The following is a 26,529-nucleotide window of genomic DNA, read 5'->3' as shown; positions in this document are numbered from 1 at the left end:
CCTGTTTAAATTTAATACAAGTCAAACACTAACATTAAACAGCAACTGATTGTAGGACAAAACTTCACACATTGTGTTACACTGAATTGAAAGAAGCGGCACGGTGGAGCAGCTGTGTTGGGCTCACAGTTTGGTTCAATCCCCGCCCTCCCATGTGGAGTTTGCATGTTGCAGTTTGCAGATATTTGAACACAAACGGCAACACATGTAAAAAGACAATAGCAATAGTCACAGGCATGTATGTAGTCTTTATCCTGTGTAAAAATGACAAATATTACAGCAGCTTGCTAAGAAACCCATAGGAGTTGTGAAACTTCTTTGTGTCTTCGTGTCGGTATTATCCTGTCCTCTGGTCACATTTTTGGGGGGGCTTAGCCTTGAACAAATTAATGGGTATGAGTGTAAATTACAAGGGTGGTCACGGGAAAAATTACAGTTCTATCACCGCACCCTATATCACCTAACCCTAACCCGGATACTCAAGCAATGGAGGGATAGAAAGAGGTGTCCTGAATGTTTGGAGCTTCTTTTTCCATGCCAGTGTCCTATTGACGCCCAGAAGATGTTGCATATTGTTGCCTTAGAGGCCCGCGTGGCCTTCCCATAACTGAGATCCTGTCACGACCCATCGGAACGGAGTGTGGACCCAAATGCAGGACTCGGGAGACGCAGAGGTAATTCGGGAAAAACGTTTATTAATCCAAGGTCGGCGAGTGGGCAGGCAGTCAGGTATAGCAGCGGTAATCAGGACGTCGGGCGTAGAGAGCAGATCAGCGGGCAGGCCTGAGTCGGTACACGTGAGATCTATCAAGGAAGGGAGAAGTGTCAAAGGAGTCAGGTTTACGGGGTCAGTCGGAGAACAGGCGGAGGTCGGTACACACACGAATACGATCAGAGATATGGGGGTGCTGGAACGGGGCATGAACCTCAACGATCTGGAGGAGGACCAGTTGTCACCGGATCCTATAAGTACCGGGCGTAATCAGCCGAAACAAGGTGCAGGTGTGTGCCGACTAATTGGCTGGCCACGCCCAGCCTGGGCAGGATGCCAGGAGCATGACAGATCCTGTTGATCTTTAGGCCACAAAACTACAGTCGTTGACATGGAAAATATCTGTTGGTTGCAGCTACGTACTGCACTCCATTCTTCCTCGATTGCTTAAAAAAAGTGATGAATGTGCAATCCAATCCGCACCAAATTCTTCGAGATCACTTTAAGTGATCGATCAATATGCCCATCCCCAGTTGTAAATGCCGTATGAAATTGAATGACGTTGACTGTAACCTTCATTCAAATTCAATTGTGTTTTGGAGATCCTCCTGAAAGAATGATTAGCATCATTAAAGTAAAGTACCTCTTGGAGGAGATGAGACTCAATATTGATTTTCGACAAACTCTTCCCAGCATTGCGCTCAAAGCTATCATTAATGCTGCACGTTACAGGTTAACAATGGCAGCAGATTAGTAGTGGAAGGAACATGGCACTGGATGGATGGATGGATGGATGGAGGGCCCGCTCAAGTGGTTTTGTTTCTCATCCCATCTGGTCACATCTCAGCAAGCGTGTAGCCTGTTACAAAAGAATACAAAGGGATTGCATCACGGACAAATTCAGCCTCCTGCACGGGAATACTTTTGATTTATTGATGAAAAGCAGTGAAATGATGTATATAGGCTTACAGCTTTAGATAGTTTCCTTGCTTATTTGTCCCTGGGTTGTTTGAATACCCAGTGGGGCTGGGATTCTCCTCGCCGGATTGAATATTTGCTATTGACAAGTACCTCAAACACCTTCCAGTCTCGAGCCTGTTGTTTCTCTTTTACTTTGAAGCCGGCCTTGATTTACATATTGATGAAAAGCTTCCGTGGATGGTATTCATTCCTCCTCTTTTTAGGCGTTGAATGCTGACACTGTGCCATGGTTGAGATCCGTCATGCGGGGTTTTTGGAGCGTCCTGCAAGGCATCCTCTCAGAGGAGAACAGTTTAACAGAGAGTTGAAGCGTTCCTGTTGCTGTTTAGTGTTGCCAAAGCTTCTTTTTGTTTTTTTTAAGCGTTCCTAAAATGCCTCTTCAAATTCTCTTCTTGCATCTGAATTTTGAAAGTAATTGCCAGGGTGATGAAGAGAGTGGCCTTGATAGTGTTTCAGTTTGAGAGATTTGGAAACGCTGAATGTCAATTATCACTGCCAAGTCCCTGAGGGTATTGTGACAATTTGAAGTCCAATTTTTAGTTTTGCGAGCCGAAACGTCCAAAGACACTCATGAGTTAAACGCAGACATATTCTGAGCGTTGTTATGCACATGGAGAAATGTATTCTCACTGGACACGTCATTGGGTACACACTTACAATCTACATCAGAGTTTGCCAAATCTTTTAGGTCAAGACGATAAAATTTGCTTCCTCCTTAGGATAAAAATCATCACAAATTAATTTGTTTAAATAGATTTTGCCTGCGTTTCAGTCAATAGAATAACTTTGAGTTTTGTGCTATTACAATCGATGACCCAATAAAACTTGAAACCAGCCGTGTACGCACTATATTCTCAGGGCATTGATTTCATCGCAACTGGACTTTTCTGGCACTGAGAATGAAATTACATGGATGAATGCGAATATTCTCGGGTGGTTTTCTTTTCATATTTACTTGCAAGCGAGGCATTTGTTGGAAACACAAGCACAGAAATAACATCATGTTTGAGTCACGTTAATCCAGGCATTATTAGCCAAAGCTCCTATATTGGATCTAATTAGATTGGAATATTACGACTGGAGATGTAAAGATCTGGTGTGACGAAGTTGTTCTATGCCCCCCCTCCCTCCCCTTCAACCCCCCCCCACCCCTCCCCCCCGCTCCCATATTCTATTTTAAGTTTAATATAGAAACATGTAGTAGATCAAAATGAGTGGCACCACCTATCCTCACTGTTGTTGTGATGAGATGGATGTTTGATTTGCCTGCAGCCAGATGAATATTAAAACATACAGAGGTTATCGTTTCCTCATTAAAGATGCTATGATGTGCTTTTATGAGATGCTTTGTCCAGAGGCAAAAGATGTAAATGGGTGATGATGCAACTGATGTGAATTATGTTTCAAAAGATTAATCTCTGCCGTGCTGCCAAGTCACATTTCCTCTGGAGACGCGTTGTGTTGAAACACTGCACAGTGACTTATGTATAATTGAAACCTGGGAGAGTACGCTCGCATGGAGAGGGAACTCGTGGAAGACTGGCAAGGTTGAGAAGAGCTATGTGGGTCAGAATGTTGTCAGTTTAAAGTCGCAGGGCGAGTCGGGACCGAATAAATGATAGCTGGGCTAACGCGGCGAGGCTAAGTGTGTATTAGGGATGGCCCAAGGACAGTCGATCGCTGCTTAGACCTGTGACAGTGCATAATGGTGGGGCCTTCATTGTTAACATGTCATAGAGGCAATTTTGATGTGCAGCGGGATGAAGACCATAATGGCACATGTTGTCATGGCTGTACTGTATTCTTTTATGGTCTTTTCCCAGGGAGTGGATGGATGCGCTCAGCCCCCCAATTCTGCCTCGTAGCAGGCACAGAAGGTCAGGCAACACAACTAACAATCGAGAGGATCTAATCCGAGGTACAGTAAACTTTAAGGTTGGTCGTTCTGCCCCGGTCACTCCTTTTATGTCTGTCGAGGTCAGGGAGACGACGCACAATCCATCCCCCCATCGCGCCAGCGCGGCCACACAGTCAGCTAATGGAAACGCTCGAATACCAAACAATGCAGTAAAGCATGATGGGAATGCACACGCAACTGTAATTAGGAGTAAAAACCCCACGAGAGTGAAACTCTGTCCTGTGTAGGTCAAAATAGACGGGGGCTCATTACAGGTCTTTACCCGCCCCCTCAAGACACACCGACAAGGTTAATTGATGAAACCTTTCCAGTTTACAACATCATTTTTTTAAACCTCTTACACAATGTGTCTCATAATTACTTTTCATTATCGTCGCCCAAGTTCTGATAAGATAAAATGTTCCACCCGGAGCCTTCCATAACCTTTTTAGCATTTAACTGCCTGTCAATTTAACAGCCAAATTGGTGTGCTTTAAAGTAGTGAGGATTACGGGGTCGGTGGGGGGGTGGGGGGTGTGGTGGGCTCTTTACGGCTTCATAAGGTGCTCGTCACTCCGCAAGTCTCAACTCTTGATTGATGAGGGGCGAGAAAATGGCAGAAAACTTTTAAATCCACCTGAGTCTGAAGGTCACCCCACGTCTCTCCCTTTATTCCACCTGGGAGAGTCTACTCACCTTCTTATCGCCTAAACGTGCCTGGAAAATATAACTTACATTTATACACTCAACACACAGACATTGCGCACAACTGCACTGTGCTGTTCCTACGCAAATCACCGTTTTCTCCCCTGCTATAATCACTTTTGTGATGTTTTTTGGTGGGTTTTCCCAGTACTGTAGACATACAGTAATGCCCTCACGCATAAGAAAGATGAGCCACAGTTGCCGATTTTCTTTTCAGTCGTTTATTGAATCTGGGAGTAAGCAGTGGAGGTTGACTGACTTGAGACTTTGTGGTCAACTGTAAGGTGAGGAAAGATGAGTTGAAGTAGTACATTATTGTACATTATGAGACAAAATAATCTCTTCCTGGTGACAAGAGCTATAATTTCATGCCCTTCCCCCTGGTTCCTCATCCGCTGGTGTTAATATTATGAGACTAGCACCAATCAGAATAGCCAAAGCTAGCCAGGCTAACTTCTATTCTCAATCACCCCGATCTTATTTTCATACTCTCTGACTCATGTGTTGCCTTGTTGGCTGGATATTTTACTGCTCCACACAACGTTATAGTCCAGCGACTGCAGCAGACAAGTCGAGGGTCTTCTGGAAATTTGCAGATTGGAAGACAAGATGCATCCCAAAAACAAGCAATCTGTCAACTTCCAGCTTTAAATGTCAAGTTGTTAGGTTGACTCATTGACTAGTCAACCAATCGATTCAACCCCTAATGAACACACTAATCTACCATGATAAACAGGGGTTCACGCTAATATGAGTTTGTACCAATATAGCAAGGTCATATTTTACTTAATTATAAAGAGTACCAGGTGTCTATGAGATTTATTATTAGAAGTGAGTGCCTCTTTTTCCTCTAAATGTCATATTTTGTTCTTTGCCTGAAAAATAAATCCCAATTATCTTCACGTTTCCTGCATACATTTTTACAGATGCCAAGTATATCCCAACATTTTGCGGTATCAGTTGTAGTACACCACCTGTTCTTGTTTCCCATAGGGGAATAAGATGGAGGTGACTATTTGAGGTTCTGTTTTATGCATCCAATTTGGTGACACACACTCGTGCTTATTTGCCAAATGAGACCGACTGGATACAGTAGATGCATCTCCGTATGATGTGCATTACTACACCGTGGCATACTACAAGCGCCATCATAAGTGTGTTTTCTGTTTCTGTGTTTGGGATCTCATTAGATTGTGCAGGTGTAGCTAACGTAGGAGACAGTAGGCCTCTTGACTATATTGCTAAGCGTGCTGTCTTTATTAATTACTTTGAGAATTGCATCTCAAAAACTTGCCGAGTGATGTTCTTGCTTCACCGCAGGAGGGGATGAGTCTGAAAACGAAGAGGAGATGGAGGACGAGTATTTAAATCTGCTCTATGATCCTTGCCTCAACTGCTATTTCGATCCAGAGACGGGGAAGTACTATGAACTAGCTTGACTCAAAGCGAGTGAGATTCTAAGTCAATAAATCAGAGGACATTGACGGCGGATGAATGACTGTCGAGTTTTGTCATTGATCAGCAATGAATACCCTGCTGGCAAGGAGCTTTTCATCTTGGCACTTTTTGTTTTTGTAATGCTAACTAACGATGTCACCCATGGTCTTGTTAGCATGTAAAGAGAGTAAAAGTCCCCCCCCCCCCCCCCAAACCTTTTTTTTTCTTTGCACCAGCTCATTTTATTAGCACATCTGCTGGTAAATCCTTGGCTAGCAGATAAATGGTAAGCTAGCTGAAAGAACATCCTGCAACGTCACGTTTTTAAATTCAAATTCTGATTGGTATTCATATAATGATTGTGCTCCTTTTATTAATCTTTTGTGTACAATAGTCAAAGGGATGTGTTTGTATAGTTGAATTCATTTTGACTGCTGATATGCCTCTCATGTGACTTTGCTCACTATAAAAAAAATGAGTAAAGTAAAATGCATTTCATGTGTTGAATAATTGTTCGATATAAGCTTATCCTTTATTAATTGCATTTACTGAAAATACTTTTTTTTTAATGAGTAATGAAACCATAGTGAACATTGAATTTTCACAGGAGCTTTTTATTCATTGATACTGAAATGAGGCAGAAAAAGTGGTCAGCATGTTTTGCAGTTTTGAGAACGCGGAGTCGAATCTCAGCTTTTCTTTGTGGGGTTTTCATGTTTTCTGTGAATACTCAGACTTTCTCTTACATTGCTGAACCATGTTTCTTGGGTGTTTTGAAGATTATATTGTCCATTGTTGGGAGTGTTGTTTGTTCATCCACTGTATATGGAAAGTATTCAGACCACCTTAAATTTTTCATCGTTATGTTGCAGCCATTTGCTAAAATCATTTCACTTCATTTTTTTCCTCATTAATTAACTTTTGGGATTTTAGCAAATGGGGGGCATTGTGGATCAGCTGGAAAGCCCTTGGCCTCACAGTTCTTAGGTCCCAGGTTTGATCCCGGAACCGCCCTTGTGGAGTTTGCATGTTCTCCCCGTGCCTGTGTGGGTTTTCTCTGAGCACTCCGGTTTCCTCTCACATCCCCAAAACATGGAACATTAATTGGACACTCTAAATTGCCCCAAGGTGTGATTGTGAATGTGACTGTTTTCTGTCTCGATGTGCCCTGCGATTGGCTGGCAACTAGTTCACGGTGTACCCCGCCTCCTACGCGTTGGGATAGGCTCAAGCACTCCCCGCGACCCTTGTGAGAATAAGCGGCTAAGAAAATGACTGCAATATAACAATGAGTGAACAAATTCGGGGGGGTCTGAATACTTTCCGTACCCACTGTATTACCAACGGGTGGGCAATCTTCACATTTGTTTTCAACGGTACCAACTTTTGATACTTTGTGTCGTGGTAAATGTTTTGCTCAATCATAGAATCTCAAAATTTTATATAACATTTCCTTTTCAATAGATACAGTTTGACAAATATCACAAAAAAACTTCTTAAGTTTAAAACGTGAGCAAAAGAGGATTGATAGTCAACCCCAAAACTGAGGCAGAGTTTTAAATGTAAATCCCCCAGCCCCCCAAAATATCTTTGGATATTTGCAATATAATACAACTTGCTGCAATCTATCCCTTGCGTTTCATCCTATTAAAACTTACTTTTTGTCGAGGTCACTCAGAAGGCAGTAAGTTGAGCTACTGTTTTCTGGGTTAAGATGATTTTTTTTGTGTGTGTGTGTCTCATTTATAATTGCAGATAGATGTGAGATTCAATCTGTGGGGGGGGCTTCGTGTGGATCTAAAGGGGTTGTATTCCGCGGCGTGTTTACTAGCTCGAACTGTGTCTCATCACAAGCAGTTTGTCTGAGCGGTAAGCGACATAATGAGAGCAGCCGGGGCCAAGCAAAATAGTCATTTGTTTGTGTACAAGACGTCTGTCTGATGAGATGAACTTCAGGGTCCTTCCATTTCCATCTAAACTGGAAGCAAAACAGCCAAATTGGGCTGACAGGTGACCTCCATCTTGAACTGACCACTTTTGGCCAAATACACATGGCGCAAAAGCACCATTTAAAATCATTATAATCTTGACTTTTTAGAGCCGAAACGATGTTCCTGTATGGAAAAGATGTCGCGCACCGGACGAGAACTCAGTCCCCAATTTTGCTCCTCTACAGTGTCGTCAAAAACAGGTACAGTACATGAACACATCGCATTTACACTTTGACTACCCCTGTCATGTTTAGTTTCTTTGTTTAGTTTGTGCATGTGTTTGTTGAGTCTAATTGTTGCTTATTCCATATTAACCCATCCTATCACAAGTATATTATCATATTAAAGTCCTTTTGTCCTTGTATCTGGTTTGCTATATTATTTGGGTTAGCAATGCCCAAGATGTTCTTTTTCAAGCTATTCTTGTTCTTTTAGTCCTGTCTCTGCGGGGGTGGAGCCAAATGCAGGACTCTGAGACGAGGGCATGATGTTAGGTGTAGTTTTATTCAAAGCTGAGGTCATACATGGTGTGAGCAGTTTGAGAAGGCAGAGCCACAACAACGCTAGGCTATAAACAAAATCCAAAAACATGAAGTGAGGTTTGATGACTAGGAGGCAAACTTGGAAAGTTGAATTAAGACGGGACTAAACTATGGTGGCACAGAATCGCTGTGACGAGGATAGCTCACACTACGCTTTCACTCGGTGGTGGAGATTCTTGCTGGCATTGAACGCAACTGACTAATTAAAGGCAACAAACTGGCAAATGCCAGTGACAAAACTTCAATACTTGGTCTAATCACATTGCATTACATTCTAAACAGCTGTGACCATTGAAAGGTGTCAGAGATGAGACCAGGCCAGGCCATGCCCCTCTTGGCCGTGGTCCATTCTTGTTCATGACAACTCCTGGCAATAGGGGCGGACAGATTTTTCATTAATATTCGTAATCTGAATAAGCTTTGCTCTCATTTGATCGCTGTTATTATGATTAAGATATGGAAAAGAGTTTTGCTCTGATTGGTCCTTTGTATGTGATTAATTGGCAAAACTACGTCACACGGTCAGCATTTCTCATACTTGGACTGCGCTTGAGCGCACATCATTGAAACTTGGAAAGATTTTGACTTCAAAGTGCTTTGAACCGCATTCATCATAAAGATCAACTTTATGAAAGGGGGGGTGTTAAAAAAAAAAGCAAACAAGATTAAAGAAATTTAAAGTACACCTTTTAATGCTTCGCTTCACGAAACTGGTATCCTACTATGTCCCTTCGCATCTGATGTGTAAGTAGCGTGCAAAGTAACCACAGAAGCCAATATGAGGAAATGGATTGTCCAAACTAATTAGTTTGTTTACTTGAGGGTGGTGGAAATATAAAATTGCAGTGAATAATAATGTAAAGTCCACGAATGTGGAGTACAGGGGTCCTCGCTTTGCGGTTAACGATCCCGTCGTATGTTTCGAGTTAACAAACAGAGAGCTAGTTTGCTCGGCAGCATCAGAAGAACACGTCATAATGCGCCACACTTAGTTACTGCCGTGCATAATTAGTTTTTAAGTATCCCTGGGAAGGTTTTAATACAAATATTTGCCATTATTATTACCTTACTATTGTGTGAGCGTATTTTCAATGGTTTGCTGTATGAAGAGGATTTTATGTTTGTGTCCAACAAGTGTTGTTTTCTTTCAAATATTGACTAATAATGTTTGTATTACTATTAGCGTGGATTACTTATTAAGTTTAAGATAAGCCAAACTTAAGTTAATGCTGTCCTATCAGTTTATTGTTTTTTTATGCATCGCCTCGCAGTGTTTTAAGTAGTTTTTAGTTTTTCTTATTTTACTATTTTAGTAATGCATGTTTAGGTTACATCTTTGACTACTCTAGGAATGGAACTCAGTCGTATTTACTATCAGCCCATTTAGAGTCATTATGACTGACCCTGTTGTGGTTCATGGGCATCAGCTGACATTGGGTGAAAGCAGAAGAGCCGAGAAAGCAATTTACACCTTTTTTTTTTATTAGGATTCCGGTCTTCACATTTACCGCCGCTCTGTCAGGCTTTGATATGACATAGGCTACTGTAGCTCACTTGAGGCTTGTCAGACGTCTTCCTTAGAGAGCTAAACAGGTGCAAAAATGGCTTCAAGGATACCCCCGGAACCTCCTTTAGGAATTCTGGGATTTGGGCTGAAAGGCTGTGAAAGCCTGTTTGAGGTGAAAAGTGCCTGGAGAGCAAAGCGTAGTTCTCTGTTGGCCTTTTTACGTTTCACACGTGTGTGTGAATCACTAACACGGCTGTCATAATTTTATTTTATCTGAGCCACAACCCGTGAAGTTAGTGGTTGGCTTTATGGGCTCTTAAACGGTTCAAAACTTATTGGATTCATGTGTCTTTAGGTTGGAATGAAGCTTCACCCCGTAATCATCATTTTGGTGGTCTTTGTCTCTCTGGCAGCATTGGCAATTGCTGTCTTTGTTATCCGGACATACTGCTTCCAAGCCAAGTCAGTGTGTCGAACCCTGTTTTTCACATTCAGTATTGCAGTATATCTCTTAAACCTTCACCCCAGTGTGTTATGTCTAGTCGTTTCATTGGGACCAAATATCGATACGTGGTGCTCCGACATCGGAACAAGGAGTGTCCGGAGATGACAGAGGAGAGTCCAGTGATGACAGAGGAGGACGGCGACACGGGGACGTCAAAGATAGAACACGATTCAGACGAGGTGCGTTCATTTTGGGGCCTGAAGAGGCTAATAATGTTTGTTGGTGCAAAATTTTGGCGGGTGGCAGAATTTGTCAAGTCAAAAAACGAGTAATCAAAGTAACAAATTCAGACTTGGCCCTCGCTCACGTACGTATTTAAGATTCTATGCACGTCGCGGATTTAGCCAGCAACAAGGTCTCCCGATGTCCGGATTGCTGCTGAGGGATTTTTTTTTCTTCCCGCCATTCTTAAACCAACACGTGCATCGAGGCACGTGCACAGATAAGACCCTCAGTAGTTCTCCGACACCTGCCCTATTGCCCTGGACGAGAAAAATGCCCTTTTGGCCGTAGCTCATTTATTGCTTTATTCATCAATGTTTAAAACATTTAAAAAAGTGTACCTTCCCTGTCATCAGTTCCCCCTAGAAAGCATTTTGATATTTGACGGGCATTCGAGTCCTTGAGAGAATTATGCCACTGGCTGATTAGCAGCGCACATATGCACCCACCTTGCCTGCCCCCCTACTCTCCTCTTGGGTTATCTTGCAGCCAGTTGAGCACTACCTCCTGCACACAGATTTAATACAAAATTAACCACATTACTACACAAAAGATTATTACACCGCTGAAAACATTGAGGCTACTGGACCAAGGTTTCGCAAATGAACCCCAAAAAAAGACCTCCCAAAAAAAAAAAGACTCCCAACTACCCCCCACTACTGTACATTTTTATATTTTAAAGTATAATCGTTACATTATTTGGAAATATATTTTTTCTATTTTACACTGTGTGACCTGTTATCTTGTGTATTTAATACAATGGTAAATATGATGCTGTTCGATTTCCTTTTGTAAGCGAATGCAAATCAGCAGTGGAGGGGGCCGTCATATAAAATCTCACCCCTGGGTCCCACATTGGGTAGGGCCGCCTGTATCCATAACCGAATCTGTAAATATTCTTCACTCAACATGATTGGCCACACTCATTTACAGGATTCCCTCAGGAATCGGTGCAGGTCATGAGGATGCGGCACGCTGACAATCGTGCTGTTCCCTGGCCCAGCTGTTGCGCTCCTCTGCCCTGCCCGTCCTCTGCTTGTAATGCAGTACACACTCTTCCCGCCCACTATTTTTTTATGCACCACGTCCATTACACGTCTGTTTTAGGGTACCGTGTGGTTCAGATCAGTGCAGGTCGGTGCCCGGAAGCCATAACGCCTTAGCCCCGTCAGCCTTTCCCGATTTTAATAAATTACACACCATTGAGGGCCACACATAAAAATGGCTGCCAGTTGGGGTCCTGGTGATCCTTTTAATAAGCTGGGAGGTGACACGATGCAAGCGTGTCACCCCCATGGGGGGGATATGAGTGGTTCTGCATGATCGTGCCGCTGTATGATGGTATGTCTGGCAGCGGGCCGTTGCTGAAAATTTGAACAAAAAACTCTTTGGGGGACAGTTATGTATATTCAGCTAACTGTTACCTAGCAGTGGGGTGGACGTGCAGAATGGTTGAGTCATAAACATTATCAGAAATAAGCAAAAACCAAAACTTGGTTGTTTGATTTCACATTTAACAGGCATTCCATGTACCCCACTATTTGGATACTTCTTTCTGCATGTCACCACAGCATGTCATCTCAGATGAATGCTCATATTTGTTTGGCACAGTCTTTATGCCAGATGTCCTTCTTGACGCAACCCCTCTTTTGGGGGAGCGGAGGACCCCAGTGAGAAACGAACTCACAACCCCTGGTTGTCCAAACCAATGTTCGAACCACTGAGCTATGCGCCCCCCCCCCCATTTGTATACAATACATTAAAAAAAAATCACAAATGTGAATTACAGACACCAACAGGCTAAATGGAACAACACTGAATTTAAAATTTACTTAAACTCTCTTCACTGTGTACTTAACAGATCGCCATCGAGCAACCCAAATGTTGCGCCTCGGCAAAACTTGCGGCGGGCAAGGTGGGCGTCACGGTGCCTTACTTGACTGGAAAAATATTCCAATTCCGGAGCGCTGCCACTGTGACAACAAACAGCGCGTCCAATAGATAGCGGCCGAGTGTTTTCACAAGACTGAGATTTTGGTTCAGTTGTACAGTAAACAATATGTAGAAAACCTGTTTAGTAGCTTAGCAACCAGTGCCAAATGAGGACAAACTTGCGCTATGTCACTTTTGTTGTGCCGTCTTGATAAAACACATGAAAACTAGCAGCGCAGTGCAGAACAGAGCGTTAGGCGCCGTCAACCAACCCATTCATTGTGCACGTACTGCTGTGACATGAGGATGAAATGCCGTGCAGCGCCGCACAAGATGGCCACTTTCAAATGGTAGCGCATTATGACAGCAGACGATACTTCAATAGGGGAGGCAGTGATTTCAGAAATTGTGGATGAGTTGTACAATAAGTGACACAAAAATCATGTGAATGTCATGAGTGAGGTATCCCAGTGTCCTGAGTTGTGGGACACAAGAAAAATGACGAACCGTGGTTAAGAGATGGTGGATAATCTCCCGCCACATTGAAAATAGTAACCCATCCATGGGCAGGGTGGGAATTTTTTGCCTTATTGAGAGAAAAGTCTCCTACCAGGCCACAATCAAGGGAAAAATACTTCTTTTTCGTTCATGGTTAAGTTATATGATAATTTATTAATTTATAATCTCATCCCAAAATTGGGACGCTGCCTGCGAGAAGGTACTTGGGTTTTCTTAGTAGATCGTCCCAAAAACCAGAATCAGACTAAAACACTTAAATGTTTTCATATACTGAAGGATAAAATGCGTGAAAATCATGATGTCCCAAAAATGGGACGCTGCCCATGAATGAGTTAAGGTTGGTTGAAACTGACAGAAATATGATTTTGTCATTTTTAACAATGCTAATGTTTGCTTAAAACACTTAAATATTTTCACACACTGAAGGATAAAATGCGTGAAAATCATGATGTCCCAAAAATGGGACGCTGCCCATGAATGAGTTAAGGTTGGTTGAAACTGATAGAAATATGATTTTGTCATTTTTAACAATGCTAATGTTTGCTTGAAAATAAAATACACTAGCGCTTCACGTTTAGATTGTATTAGGCCTCCTCTACCTTCCTTTGTAGAAGAAAAGCTAAGATTTTCAAATGCAACTACATCCAGGCTACTGCCCGTTTGGTATCTTAGCAACCAACGCAAAGTATGAAGACCGTCAGACAGCGCACGGCGCTATCGTTGTCCAAAATGAAGTGCGGTATGAAAAGGGCTTCAAAAATTAGCTATGACTTTCCAATTACACGTGTGAGTTTAAATTGAAAAACAACACTTCCAGATTCATACCGTTTAGCACCACTCCTAAGACACTGATTGGTCCGGTCGTTTTTCGGACAACCACAACGATCGTATCAGTTTGAAGCTTAACGAGACGGACTGGTGAGATTAAATGTCTGTATCCTCACGAGTCCATTTGACATAATGCAAGATAATGCAGCCCCCGTTCCCACATCCAATGTAATGGGCTTTTTCTTCCTGTTCTTGACAGGATCTGCTGGAATAAATCTATGACAACGCCTCAGCTCAATGAGTCCTGGAAGAACCGTACAATGACACGCATAGCACTCTTAAAACACACGGACAAGTTATCCAAATCCCAATGAAGTCTTTTGAAGGCACTTTCATGTTCTCCTCTGTGTTCCAAATATCTCTACAAAAGAGCCCAGGGTTTTTCTGTTTTGTGTTTCTATGTGTGTGAGGGTTTGGTAGACCACAATAACACTGACAATCCACATTACAAATTGACAATCCATGTTACAAAAAACCCCCAACAAAATTGCAAAAAACAAAAGAGGTGGCTTTTATCTGATGTAGTATGCCCTCACTGGTCACTTCTGAACTGTCTGTTAGTGGCACATTAATACGCCCGAAATAAAAATAAACCTCAAGCGCTGCTAATACAGTTTAAAAAAAAATAAAAATACACAGTATTTCACTCGCAACACAGTAAAGGTCACTAATTGGTGCATGTGCATTTTCATTTCTAGCGGTGGCCTGAAATGGTCCCATTGCCATTGTGAATGTATAACATTATCCTGTTACGAAATAAGTGGCGTCACGTGGCGATTTGACATTTCGCATGTCTCAAACGTGGTAATTGACTTCTAAAAATAGTCCGTCTGTGTCCGTGAGCAGGCCTGCCTCCCTTTTCGAGCCGCCTTTTTCCTTTTTTGCGGGCTAACGTTAGCAGACTTGAAGGAAAGTTGCCGCTCTTTGGCTGCGCCGCGTCGCACGAGGACAATACAAAGGTATCGGCCCGTCAGACGCTAGAATATGCTCGGTTTTCAGCCTCTGTTGCAAAATGTAATGTAATATTCTGCATATGTCCAGTTACCGATGAACTCCGGAACGATCCATCCCATCTGATTTCAATAGCGCTCGTCCTCGTTAGCGAACAGCAGACAAGTTGACAGTCATAACTAAACAATTATAAATTAAATGTGAAAAATGTGACGTATGCCCAAGATTGAATCAAAATGACTGATGCTTTCCATGCACACGTCCTAAGAACAAACTTGACAACTATAAATACCCATCCATGCATTTTCTCTCCGCTATCCCAGCTGATTTACTGCAACCACACACGAGAGTCGAAGCTGGGATTCAAACCCAGAGTCAACTGTGAGCCACACGTGACAACCACTATTCCACCATGCTGCTGCATATTTGAGCTAAAACCTGTCTTTTTAGTGTGCCCTTTTAGAGCCCAAATATTTATTTTTAACAAAAGAAACATTCGAACTGTAGTGTTTTCAATGGCACCACAGAGCTCCGTTGTGCACATTAATAAATGTTGGGAGGCTGCTGCTTCTCAACCACTCTAATATTCAATTTAATGCCAGAATGGCAGTGCAAAGACTCCCTATACTGGTCATGTGCAGTATTACATCAAGCGACCTTGTGCATGAATTAACACTCTATCTAGCCTCTCACAGTTAAAGGCACAAATTGTGTGTACAATTCTGTATGACTTGCGCTTTCTTGTTTTAATGGCGTATTTCACAGCAACCGTTAGTGTTTGTTTCTGTGTGTGTGCTCTTGACAAATATGTAAGATGACCAATAAAAAAAGCAGTGTAAAGGGAGCTCACAATAAATCAAGCTTTTTATTATGGTTTTGCATGGTTTTGAGTTCAGATTGTCTTCTAATGGAGACTGTAAAATAATGGCATATTCATGGTCAGTATGGCGGTGCTTAAAGGGGAAAATGTCATTCTAGTGCTGCGCAACGTGTACTTTCAAAAGCACGTGCGAACGTTTGGATTGTGAGCGATAAGGGGCGGATATCCCAGTGGACTTTGGGTCAAAAGGTTGCCAGCCAACCACATGCAAACAACCATTTACACTCAAATATTGTTCACAAACTGCTGTGTAGATAACATTTTCTGATTAGGAAAATGACATTGACATGACTTTTAGTATGGCGGCATGGTGGATCAGCTGGCCTCACAGTTCTGAGGTCCCGGGTTCGATCCCGGAGCCTGCTGTGCGGAGTTTTCATGTTCGCCACTCCTGTTTCTTCCCACATCCCAAAAACATGCAACATTAATTGGGCCCTCAAAATTGCCCCTAGGTGTGATTGTGAGTGCAGCTGTTTGTCTCGATGTGCCCTGCGATCGGCTAGCAACCAGTTCAGGTTGTACCCCGCCTCCTGCCAGATGACAGCTGGGATAGGCTGCAGCGCTCCTCATGACCCTCGTGAGGATAAGCGGCAAAGAAAATGGATGGATGGATGACAATGTAAATGCTATCTATGGAACTTTCTTGGGAAAAAAAAGAAATGAGAGCACTTGAAATGCCTCTAAAATCGTCCATAATAAATACACTCAAGGTGAAAGCAATTGATCCAAAGCACGTGACCTGTTATAATGCCCACACTGCTCTTCCCATGAATAATACTCAATTCTGACTTTTTAAATTGGATTTTAACTTGATGGTCATTTTGGCTTGTCAATTTTGAAACTTGTCAGCCAATCACACAAAGCAGATGAAATGAGAGGCTCGATGGAATATGTTGAAATTGCATTCAAGTGTGACTGTTTTTCTCTTAATTTGAAGGATTCTTTTTCTTTTAATCAAATTTTCTGCACGTAATACCACACAAAAATGTTCCCCAAAAAGGCCCATTTTTTTCCCCCTGACACACAAAAAAAATTTCTCCTGAACTTATAAGATTTTCTAAATTTCTGGTTGAAGTTGCCGTTCCACACTTCTCTTTTCACGTCGGCAACGCCCATGACAAGTCGTTGCTCTTGTTTGCTTGCACTGCCCACACGCACATAAAAATAAAAGCAGCGCAGACTCGGTTTTATTTTGACTTAATGGAGGCTGCGAGGGCGAGTCGAGATGATACTTCTTCACGCTGCCCCACTTTTAACTCAATGATAACAACTTGGATTTTATAGAGCCGTTTTAGGGACCCAATGCCCTTTGAAGGTTTTTTTTTAATGAGGTAATTAAAATAAATTTATATCGGTGAGGTTGTGGCTCGGTTTCCTGGTGGCTAGTAAGTCCGCTTCACTGGTCCCGAAGTTCTGGTTTGAATCTTGGCTGTGGCCTTTTTTGTGTGGCGTTTACACGGCAAAAGCAAGCTTGTTACTTTGTTGCAAAGCAAGCTTGTTAGTTCGTTGCAGGAGGAGTGCGATGGGTTGTTTTTGTATGCGCCGTGCGATTGGCTGGCAGCCAGTCAAGGGTGTAACTGGGATAGGCTGCGCCTTGCCTCCAACCCAGATGAGGACAAACACCAGGGAAAATGGTTGGATGGATCATTTTATGGAGGAGGAGATTTGTAGTCATCTGGCATATGTCACATATTACAGTATTGTCAGTACAAATGCTGGTTTTGATGCAAATGATGTTTGGTGAGCACATTGAGATGTTTAAGTTTTTTTTTGTTCGTACCTTAAATCATCACAAAATGATGTTTTATGTTTTGAATACAACCTTGCTGTCTATGGTGTTTCTTATCCTGCCTTAAGCCATCACAGATGAATGTCTCCTTCAGAGATAATCCCGTTTTTTTTTTTTAACAGGAACTGATTCACACCATTGAAGGTCAATATCAAAGTTTTTTTTTCTTTTTTCTTTTAGAATTTCAATCCTTTTAAATTTGTGGGGGATTATTGTTTTATGTCGAGGGAAAAGGATGCTTTGAAACTCCACATTACAATTTTCTGTTGAGGCAAGAACACTATCAATTTCATACAAGGACACGTAAGGGCCACACTGAAAAAGAACCAACCTTTTTAACATTGCGAAGACACAAAAGTTTTCTTTTTCAAACGACATCCGAGGTGTGCTTATTAAACTATTTTCCACTCTGCGACTTTATCTGACTTTTGTGCAGCTCGCCGCTGTCTTAGAAAAAAGGAAAAAAAAAAGACCTTGATCATGAAATGTTGATACTAGAACTACCGCATTTTCTGACCGCCTCCGCACTGCCGGAGCTGAGCCAAATGGCTTGTCGATTTGAAAAGAAAAACAAAGTACCGGTAATTACAAAATTAACTAGATCACACCGTCTTGCAAATAATTTTTCTATTTGGTCAGAGGTGACCATTCACAGCCGATATTAGATAAAAGCCACCTTGCCAGGTGGCTGCCGTCTGGTAGAGAGTGGGTACAGCAAAATGGCTGCCCTATGGAGTTGTTCTTTGAACTTGTAATTTTTCCCATTTTGGTCTATGTTATTCTTGTTTTTTTTTTAAAAAAACATATATTTTATGCATTAATCTGCAGCTTCATTCTTTTCATCAAATTCATTTTTCCTGAACTTCCAACAATTTTATTTTCCCAAAAAAAATCCACAAAATGGACTTTATTCTTGTAAAACTTAATTTTTTTTCACAATTCTTAATGGCTATACGTTAATAAAATGATATATTTTGACTTGTAAAATGACACTATTCCTAAAACTTTTTTTCTCATATTTTTATATTCTAACTTTTTTTGTTGCCAATTAATGACCTAAAAACAGCCATCCATTTTCTGAGCCACTTATCCTCATAAATCTATCGCAGCTGTCTCCGGGCAGGAGGCGGGGTACACCCTGTACTGGTTTGCCGGCCAATCGCAGGGCATATTGAAACAAACGAGCATTCACACTCACATTCACACATTTTCTATACCACTTATTAATTTTACAGGTGAACTGGTGTCCATCCCAGGTGACTTTGGGTCCGAGGCAGGTACAACCGGAAAATGATCGCCATTCAAAGTGCCTCTGATTAAACCCAAACATAAATCCCCATCCATCCATCCATCCATCCATCCATCCATCCATCCATCCATCCATCCATCCATTCCATCCATCCATCCATCCATCTTAGCCGCTTATCCTCAACAAGGGTCGCGGGGAGGGCTGGAGCCTATCCCCGCTGTCATTGGGCGGGAGGCGGGGTACACCCTGGACTGGTCGCCAGCCGATCGCAGGGCACATTGAGACAAACAGGCGGACTCACAATCACACCTCGGGGCAATTTACAGGGTCCAATTAATGTTGCATGTTTTTGGGAATATGGGAGAAAACCCACGCAGGCACGGGGAGAACATGCAAACTCCACACAGGCAGGGCTGAGATTAAACCCGGGTCCTCAGAACTGTGAGGCCAACGCTTGTCAGTTGATCCACCGTGCCGGCCTAAATGCCCATTTTAGTTTACATTTATTTATGTATTTATTGTCATTGCGTTACAGTACTAACCATTTTTTGCGTCATTTCCATGGCATTAACTCGTTCACTGCCAGCCAGCCATTCTACATTCAATAACTTGACAAAATGAGAAGCAACCCAGCGAAGAAATGTATTATAATACAATAAAATGAGCAAAGTGTATTGCATTTCCTTCCTCCCACCGCATATCAATGGCGCCGATGAATGCAGTCACAGCACTGTTAAAACTAATCCCTGTATACTTACCTGCAGATTAAGTCATCGATCTGTATTAAAGCTTTTATTAGATATAGAATATCAACTCATTTAATGGCTTACAAAATACGGTTTTGGGGGGAAAATGACTTGCGTTAATAAAATAATCTTGAGTGACATTACTCCTCAAAGAAACGTGTGCACGGTAAGTCAAAAAGTACTGTATCGTCCCATGTTTAGTTTTATGACAGCGAGGTTCCGCCTATTGTTTGCTTTAAGCTGTATAACCTGCGAATGGATGCCCATATTTGACATTGTGAGTCGGAGAAACTTGATTTTCCAGTTCGCTGTAAAGTCACATCCTGCTCGCGCCGGGCAACACAAGGACGAGCGGCGTAGCGTATCCAAAGGTCCTTCACGCGCATACGCCAGGCGAGGCGGACGGCGCCGATGACATGACACCGAGCAGCTGCGCTGTTGACGGCGAATAATACATCAGGAGCAGAACGGGCTCGTTTGTTGGGAGACGCCATGAAGCATCGAGGTGAGGTTTCGCTTGGCGCTGATGTACGTTTCATGGCCCGCACGCTGCATCGACTTCAGTCCTCTTGTTCTTTGTGGTTGACAGTTCCTCCCTACGCTGCTGTAATTGTTGTTCTCGTGGTAACGTGGGCCATTTTGAACGACTCGGGAGACTTTTTGAGTGAGCTGCCTTTATGAGATGTTTTCAGTCAAGTCATATAAGTCAATATCACCATAAAGGTGCCTTTGAGACTTGCCCATTACTTGAGAAAAAAATAAGATTTGACCTTGAACTTCACATTCATTGTATTAAGTCGATGTTATGTTGTCAGGAATGCGTATTTGTCAAGCTCACATACTGTTTTCTTACAAATGCACTAAAATGCAAGCAAAAAAAAAGGATGCAAATAGGACAATATGTGACCTCGCCGACAGCGTGGACATATTAATCTTAACGAGGTCACCAAAGACACTTTATAGTGATATTGACCTATTACACATTAAATTGCCACACGTTAATATGCATTTTTTTTGTTGTTGTTGTTAATCTAGGGATGAAAATTGCAGTGCGGTACAAACCAGAATTCCAACCAAGTGAGCATGATGAAATTGAGATATTTTGCCTTGCGAAAACACATTTTCCTCAGATAGATGCATTTTTTTCATGTTAAAAAAAAAATCCAATGAAAATTCATGTAATTTTAATTTAAGTCTCATTTAATTGTTATTTCTTCCAAAATAGCAACTATTGTAGTAGCCTAGAGAAAAATAACGATAAAAGGCTCGATTCTCACACCTCATTTTGACTTTTCCGCACACTTCCACTATTGTCATAAACATTAAATTAACAACTTTCTTCTCGGACTTTTCATGTAAATCACAAGTGTGAAACTCAAGTCCCGGGGGCCGGATAGCACCCCGCCGCATGATTTCATGTGTCACTTGATGGGAAATCATCTGTATCAGCTCCCATTTTTGTTCAAATCTTTATAAAAATTTCAAATTGTCATGTCCTATAAATGATAATGTTTCATTATTGCAAGCATTTTTATGTGACCAAACCCATTACCCTTGATTACTGAAAAGTAGCTTATGATGAGGCAGTTAAAGATTTGTCTGGTTTCACAGTTATCACGGCCCCCCAAGGGAAACCGTAACTACAAAAATGAGTTTGACACCCCTGATGTAAATAGTTTATTTTTATCAATATATTGCAATTATTTTAGCTTGTAGAATATATCTTTTCTTACAAAATAATTGCTTGTAGAAAGTAATAGTCAAACCCTCTTCTGTCACAGAATTATTGTTTTTCCTTATTTCATCTATTTTAATAAAATTGTGATTTATTTCAGTTTATGACTACAGTAATCAGTCATACCCAGCAAAAATATTTCCTCACAAAATTATGGAAGTAAACATGTGCCACCAGGATATAAATTTAAAATGCCACTAAAAAATTTATGTTGTAAAATTCACATTGTTATTTCAAAGTGATCACATTTCCAATAGCTGTATTTCAGTTTCACTTTTCCGTGTTAACACATTCATCATATAAAAAAATTCAACCTTTAAAATTCAAACACAATATTTTCATTCTCCTGAGATTCAACTGACTACAATTCGCTGTCTGAAATTCATTGTCTAAATTCAGTGTTAAGAAGGCAGTGTTACTTCAGGTCAGAACCAAACACCCAGCCAAACCAGTTACGCCTTGTTAGTACGTGACATTACATGACTAAGAAAGCGTAACTGGATTGGCTGGGTGTTAGACAGTGAATTTCAGACAGCAAATCGTAGCCAGTTGAATCTCAGGAGACTGAAAATATTGCGTTTGAATTTTGAAGGTTGATATATATATATTTTTTTATATGGCAAATTTGTATACATTGAAAAGTTAAACTGAAATACAGCTATTGGAAATGTGATCACTTTGGAATAACAATGTGAATTTTACAACATAAAAAATTCAGTGGCATTTTTAATTCAAATCCTGGTGGATATTTACTTCTACACAAAATAACATCTGATCTGTATTCTCACAATTTCCCTCGTAAAACTTGATTCTCATAAAATTGTGCTTTTTTGCCCTTTTTATTAAAAATAAATACAATAAACTTGCAGTAACGTCTTCGCCCCCACCAAAGTGCAACCTCTCCAAAAGGTGCCCACCTGATCACTTTGCAATCCACGTGCGCAGCGGAGCAGCTAATGTTGTCGGGCCCAAGATCTGTTGGGATGGGAAAATGTAAGTCGCCTACACCCCAAGAACCTTTCCAGGAAATGTACGGCTCCCGTGTGAAGTTCAATGTTGTTACTTGTTTTTTTGTGTACCATATGTCTGCAGCGTCATGAACCATGTACTGAACAACGTGGGACCTGGACTCAACATTGTTGTTGTAAACAGTGAGTAGAAAAAATATTTATAATTAACTCAGTGGACTTACTGGATCATATGTAATCTACGTCACAATTCACTCTTGATTTTGTAGGTTTGACCTCCCGGACTCGAGCAAATTATTAATTCTTCTGCCATTTCAAAGACTGTCAGTGTACTTTTTAAAGGGAGCGGGAAGAGTCATTCTGGGGAGGGTTGAAGTTGGCTGTGATCCCACCTACAGAAGCGCATACATCTTGCTTTTAAATCGCTGGAGTGCGCTGGTCCACGAAATTACCAACACCCGCCTCAGCACGGAGTTACACCAAGTGTAACTCGAGCCCTTGGTGTGTTTTTTTTTTTTTTTTTTTTTTTTTTTTGTGCTGCACTGATAGCAACTTCCAATCTATTTTTTCCTCAGTAATTTCTACTTTGCAAACTTAGTCCCGTCGACATAATTTTTTCTATCAGCAAAGTGGCTTTTGATGCGTGAAAGTAACGGGCCACAACTGTGGGATGAAAAATGAGAAACTAAAATGTGTTCTTTTTAATTGGACCAACTGTTATCTGCTCTCAAGGAAGATGATGTGATGATGAAAACGAGCCACAGATGATGATAAATGTGCACGTTTGTTTGTTTGTTTGTTTGTTTCATCTTAGGTGAGAGCGGCGCCGTGGACAGATGTGGCTATCTGAATATGAACGACGGAGGTAGCAAAATGTTCAAAATCATTTTTACAAAGATGATTTACTTGCATTTCTTTTTAAATTTACCATGACTTCCTCGGAAAGTCCCAGAGGACATCTTGGCGTACCTAAAAGAGATTAAACCTGGAGAGATTGTCATTGTGGCCTCCTTCGATGACGTGACAACCAAGTAGGTCCAATTCCCAGATGTACATCCGCTAAAACGATTTCCCGCTCCAGAAAAAAAAAAAAAATCACCTTTCATATTTTTTTTTTTTTTTTACCCCTTTTACTTCTCGGCGGGAGGATGACAAACGAAATGAGGGAGATTTTTGTCGGGATGGGCAGCGCTTTGATCAAGTCTGTAAGTTACCGTGACAACTGGGTGTTTGCAGGAAGAGGCGGGACAGGAAACAGAAGCTCCTTTGAGAAGGTCAGTGACCCCGCCCGCCTTTGTTCTATTTCTGCACGTGGAAAGACGCAGCTTTTGACAACTGCGCGTCTTCTCGGGGCGTTCACCTGTCAGCGAGCTGCTAATGACGACGCGAGCAACATTTATGAGGGGTGGCCCGCGGCGGTGGAGGTGGGGGGCTGTTTCCCAAGAACCTCTTAAGGACATTTGCCATAAACTGGAAGATAGGAATACATATTATAAAAAAAAGCACTTGCCACCACTTCCTATCACATGTCTTAATTGACATACAGTACAATTTGCTTAAGGTGCCTTTAGTCTCCTCATCAGAAGAACTTGAAAATGGAGCAGAATAATGAAACGCAAAAGAGGTCTTATTTTGAAGTGCACATACCAACACAATGATAACGTGTCTCCTTTATCATGTACTCTTTATTTATTGGATGTATGTGACTGGCATGTGCCACTCACTGTTAGCTGTTAAGTGTTGGGCCATCATGTCTAATAATAGGTTACACGTAACTAAATAATTTCTTACATGGTTTGACTGTCCACAGCAAGTTATTTGATAAGTCAGTTTGCTCATATATATTCTATTTTCATCATCAAATAGAAGATTCTACATGTTTCCCTGTCAATTGCTGAAAAAAATAATGACCAGATTTGGGTCCTTGCTGGACTCTTAAACCGTACATACTGTTTTGTCTTTTTCAATTGTATATTTTGTTGTTGTCAAGCTTAACATGTCCACTCTGTCATAGTGAAATAATCAATTTACATAAAACCAGAAATTCAAAATGTATTCATTAAACAGGACAAAGTCTGCTAACTGAATTATTGTTGCTGAGGGAAGGCAAATAGTGTGCTGGCATTAGCCACAAATGTCCACACATTCAACAAGCTGACATTTTATTGATTGCATCTACATTCTCTGTTTGCATTTTAATTTATTGAAAAATAAATTGATGCTTGACCAATATGCCCTTCTGACAGCGTAACATTTACTTAATGAATACGAAGCTCAATGGAAAAACTGAGTATTTTTTTTCATCAGGATCAACATGAATGAAAAAGTACAGATTTTTTTGTTCCTGGCTGTATTAACAATTTCATTTTTAAAAAATCAATTTGACGGTAGCCTTTCCATCAGCACATATATTCTTCATAATTGCTTCATGGAAAATAATAACATGACAAAACATGACACTGACCTTAACAAACCAGAGGTGACTCCTACTTTTGAGTTGTACTTATTTAGCATCTCCGATATTGAAACTGAACAAAAAAAACAAACATATTTCCGTCAACTGCAGAGTTATCGACTTTAAATGCGATTCCAATTTCCTTTTCACACACTAATAGATGAAAAATCACCTTGAGGCAAAATGTAAGTTCTCATTGAAACAATAGATGTGAACTAAACCTAAATGAACTGCAAATTCCCATTTGCAATGTTTGAAACCGTGTGACGAAAAAAGGTGTCAAGAGCGCAAATGAGCCAACACTCTAGGTGCACTATCTTCGTTAAATTAAGCCACGGCTGTTGAAGGTATCACAAAAGTGTTCATACCGCCTGAACTTTTCTGATGAATGTCATAAACAGGTACCGATAACCCTTAATGATCTCCAGTGCAACCAATTGTGTTCATATGTCACCAGAATCTAATGACAGGATGAAAATCATATTTCTGTCTGGGACTGGGACATTATGCCCCTGAGCAGGGTCACCCAGGGTAAAGAAGGCCCAGGGAAGGGACCAGAACAAAGCATGGCTCTAAAATTCCCTCTGGTACACAATAATGACACGGTCACCTGTAGCCAGGCCTCACGTCCGGTGGGCTGACCTGGACCCGTAAAGGCCAGCTGGGCGGAACTCAAAAGAGGCGACGTCTGCTACCCACGTGCTCAGACCTCATGGCCGGGGTCAGCCGGGTGTCGGTGCGATCCCCGGCTACAGAAGCCGGCCTCCAGGGACGTATGCCACCTGTGCTGGTGTGCGAGAAGTTCTGACTTGATAATGACACACGTGGGTGTTTTCAACTGTGACGTTCATGAATATTATGAAGCTGTCTCGTTAGTACCTGTTGTGACATTTCCAATGAATGAGATTGTCAAATTAGCTTATGGGCTATCTGACTGTGCTGTCGCTGAACACCTCTGAGGTATCTTGCTGCGAGGCAGCAAAGTGTGAACCATTTAGCCACAGCTGCAATCCCATAAAGTGTTAAGTACTACAGTACTGTGTTGTCATTATGACCACCCAGGTGACGTTTGTTCATGTGACTCATGCAGGAAATGAAAAGGTAAACATCCTGATTGATCGTCAGGCAAACTTGCAGTTACTCAATAAATTTGTTGTTTAGTACATGTAGGGCAGCACGGTGGATCAGCTGGAAAGCGTTGGCCTCACAGTTCTGAGGTCCGGGGTTCGATTCCGGACCCGACTGTGTGGAGTTTGCATGTTCTCCCCGTGCCTGCGTGGGTTTTCTCCGGGCACTCTGGTTTCCTCCCACATTCCAAAGACATGTAACATTAATCGGACACTCTAGATTGGCCCAAGGTGTGATTGTGGGTGCGGCTGTTTGTTTCTGTGTGCCCTGCGATTGACTGGCAACCAGTTCAGGGTGTGCCCCGACACCTGCCTGTTGACAGCTGTGATGGGCTCCAGCACTCCCGCTACCCTCGTAAGGATAAGCAGCTAAGAAAATTGATGAATAGTCCATAGTATACATTTCCATGTATGATATAGTTATTGGATGATGAACATTGTTTTTCCTTACTTGGCCAGCGGAGGGCAGTGCAGGCACCTCTTTAGATATTTTCTGTCCTTACATAACTTTTTTGTTTCATTCCAGAGGTTTTCTAAAGCAATGGAAATGACTAAGCATATTTACATATATTTAATATTTACTGACAGTGTCAATGCATTATCATACCGCATGTAGTGGATCAGTTTTCACATTGCAGTGAACAGTCCCTACAAGTTATGGGGGAAATGTCTGTGGTTGAATAAAGTCTTCGCATCATTTTCAAAGTTGTTCATGTATTTGTACTATTATATGATGCAACACATTGACAACACACACACACACGATGCATAGACAAGGAAGATTTATTTAATTTCCGGCTCTCCGTGGGTACAAATCATCGTATTCTACATCTTGTTCAATAACCCATGAT

General features: G+C 41.6%; 2 protein-coding genes across 7 annotated transcripts in view; both read left to right on the top strand.

Annotated features, from left to right (window-relative positions):
- cfap20dc (CFAP20 domain containing) overlaps positions 1-15,573 on the top strand; it is a 42,507-nt gene extending 26,934 nt beyond the window's left edge. For 3 of the 6 annotated variants that reach the window (XM_061831996.1, XM_061831993.1, XM_061831995.1), the window contains exons 16-20: positions 3,517-3,611; positions 7,831-7,923; positions 10,128-10,234; positions 10,301-10,456; positions 13,978-15,573. In XM_061831996.1, coding sequence (XP_061687980.1) covers positions 3,517-3,611; positions 7,831-7,923; positions 10,128-10,234; positions 10,301-10,456; positions 13,978-13,992 — 466 coding nt within the window. In that variant the 3' untranslated portion in view covers positions 13,993-15,573. Of the gene's footprint in view, positions 1-3,516; positions 3,612-5,615; positions 6,393-7,830; positions 7,924-10,127; positions 10,235-10,300; positions 10,457-13,977 lie in introns of those variants that run through there. The other 3 variants (XM_061831997.1, XM_061831998.1, XM_061831999.1) reach the window with 3 other exon arrangements.
- Positions 15,574-18,796: 3,223 nt separating this feature from the next.
- Positions 18,797-26,282, top strand: LOC133507194 (protein FAM3C-like). Its single transcript, XM_061831992.1, has 9 exons — positions 18,797-19,898; positions 19,983-20,057; positions 20,429-20,470; positions 21,998-22,121; positions 22,221-22,279; positions 22,911-22,961; positions 23,043-23,127; positions 23,244-23,370; positions 23,464-26,282. The coding sequence occupies exons 1-9, from the start codon at positions 19,886-19,888 to the stop codon at positions 23,548-23,550; spliced, it is 663 nt and encodes a 220-aa protein (XP_061687976.1). The 5' UTR covers positions 18,797-19,885; the 3' UTR covers positions 23,551-26,282.
- Positions 26,283-26,529: the final 247 nt, after the last annotated feature.

Source organism: Syngnathoides biaculeatus, chromosome 10, assembly GCF_019802595.1.
Source record: "Syngnathoides biaculeatus isolate LvHL_M chromosome 10, ASM1980259v1, whole genome shotgun sequence".
Taxonomy (NCBI): domain Eukaryota; kingdom Metazoa; phylum Chordata; class Actinopteri; order Syngnathiformes; family Syngnathidae; genus Syngnathoides; species Syngnathoides biaculeatus.
Note: the sequence above shows the minus strand (reverse complement) of the source record. Positions and strands in the feature narration are given on the sequence as shown.

Excerpts from the sequence above, each read along its gene's own strand:
- LOC133507194 (XM_061831992.1), top strand. Across the intron at positions 20,471-21,997 it reads CAAACCAGAATTCCAACCAA|TAACGTCTTCGCCCCCACCA; the intron begins GTGAGCATGATG and ends ATAAACTTGCAG. Across the intron at positions 22,122-22,220 it reads ATCTGTTGGGATGGGAAAAT|CGTCATGAACCATGTACTGA; the intron begins GTAAGTCGCCTA and ends ATATGTCTGCAG.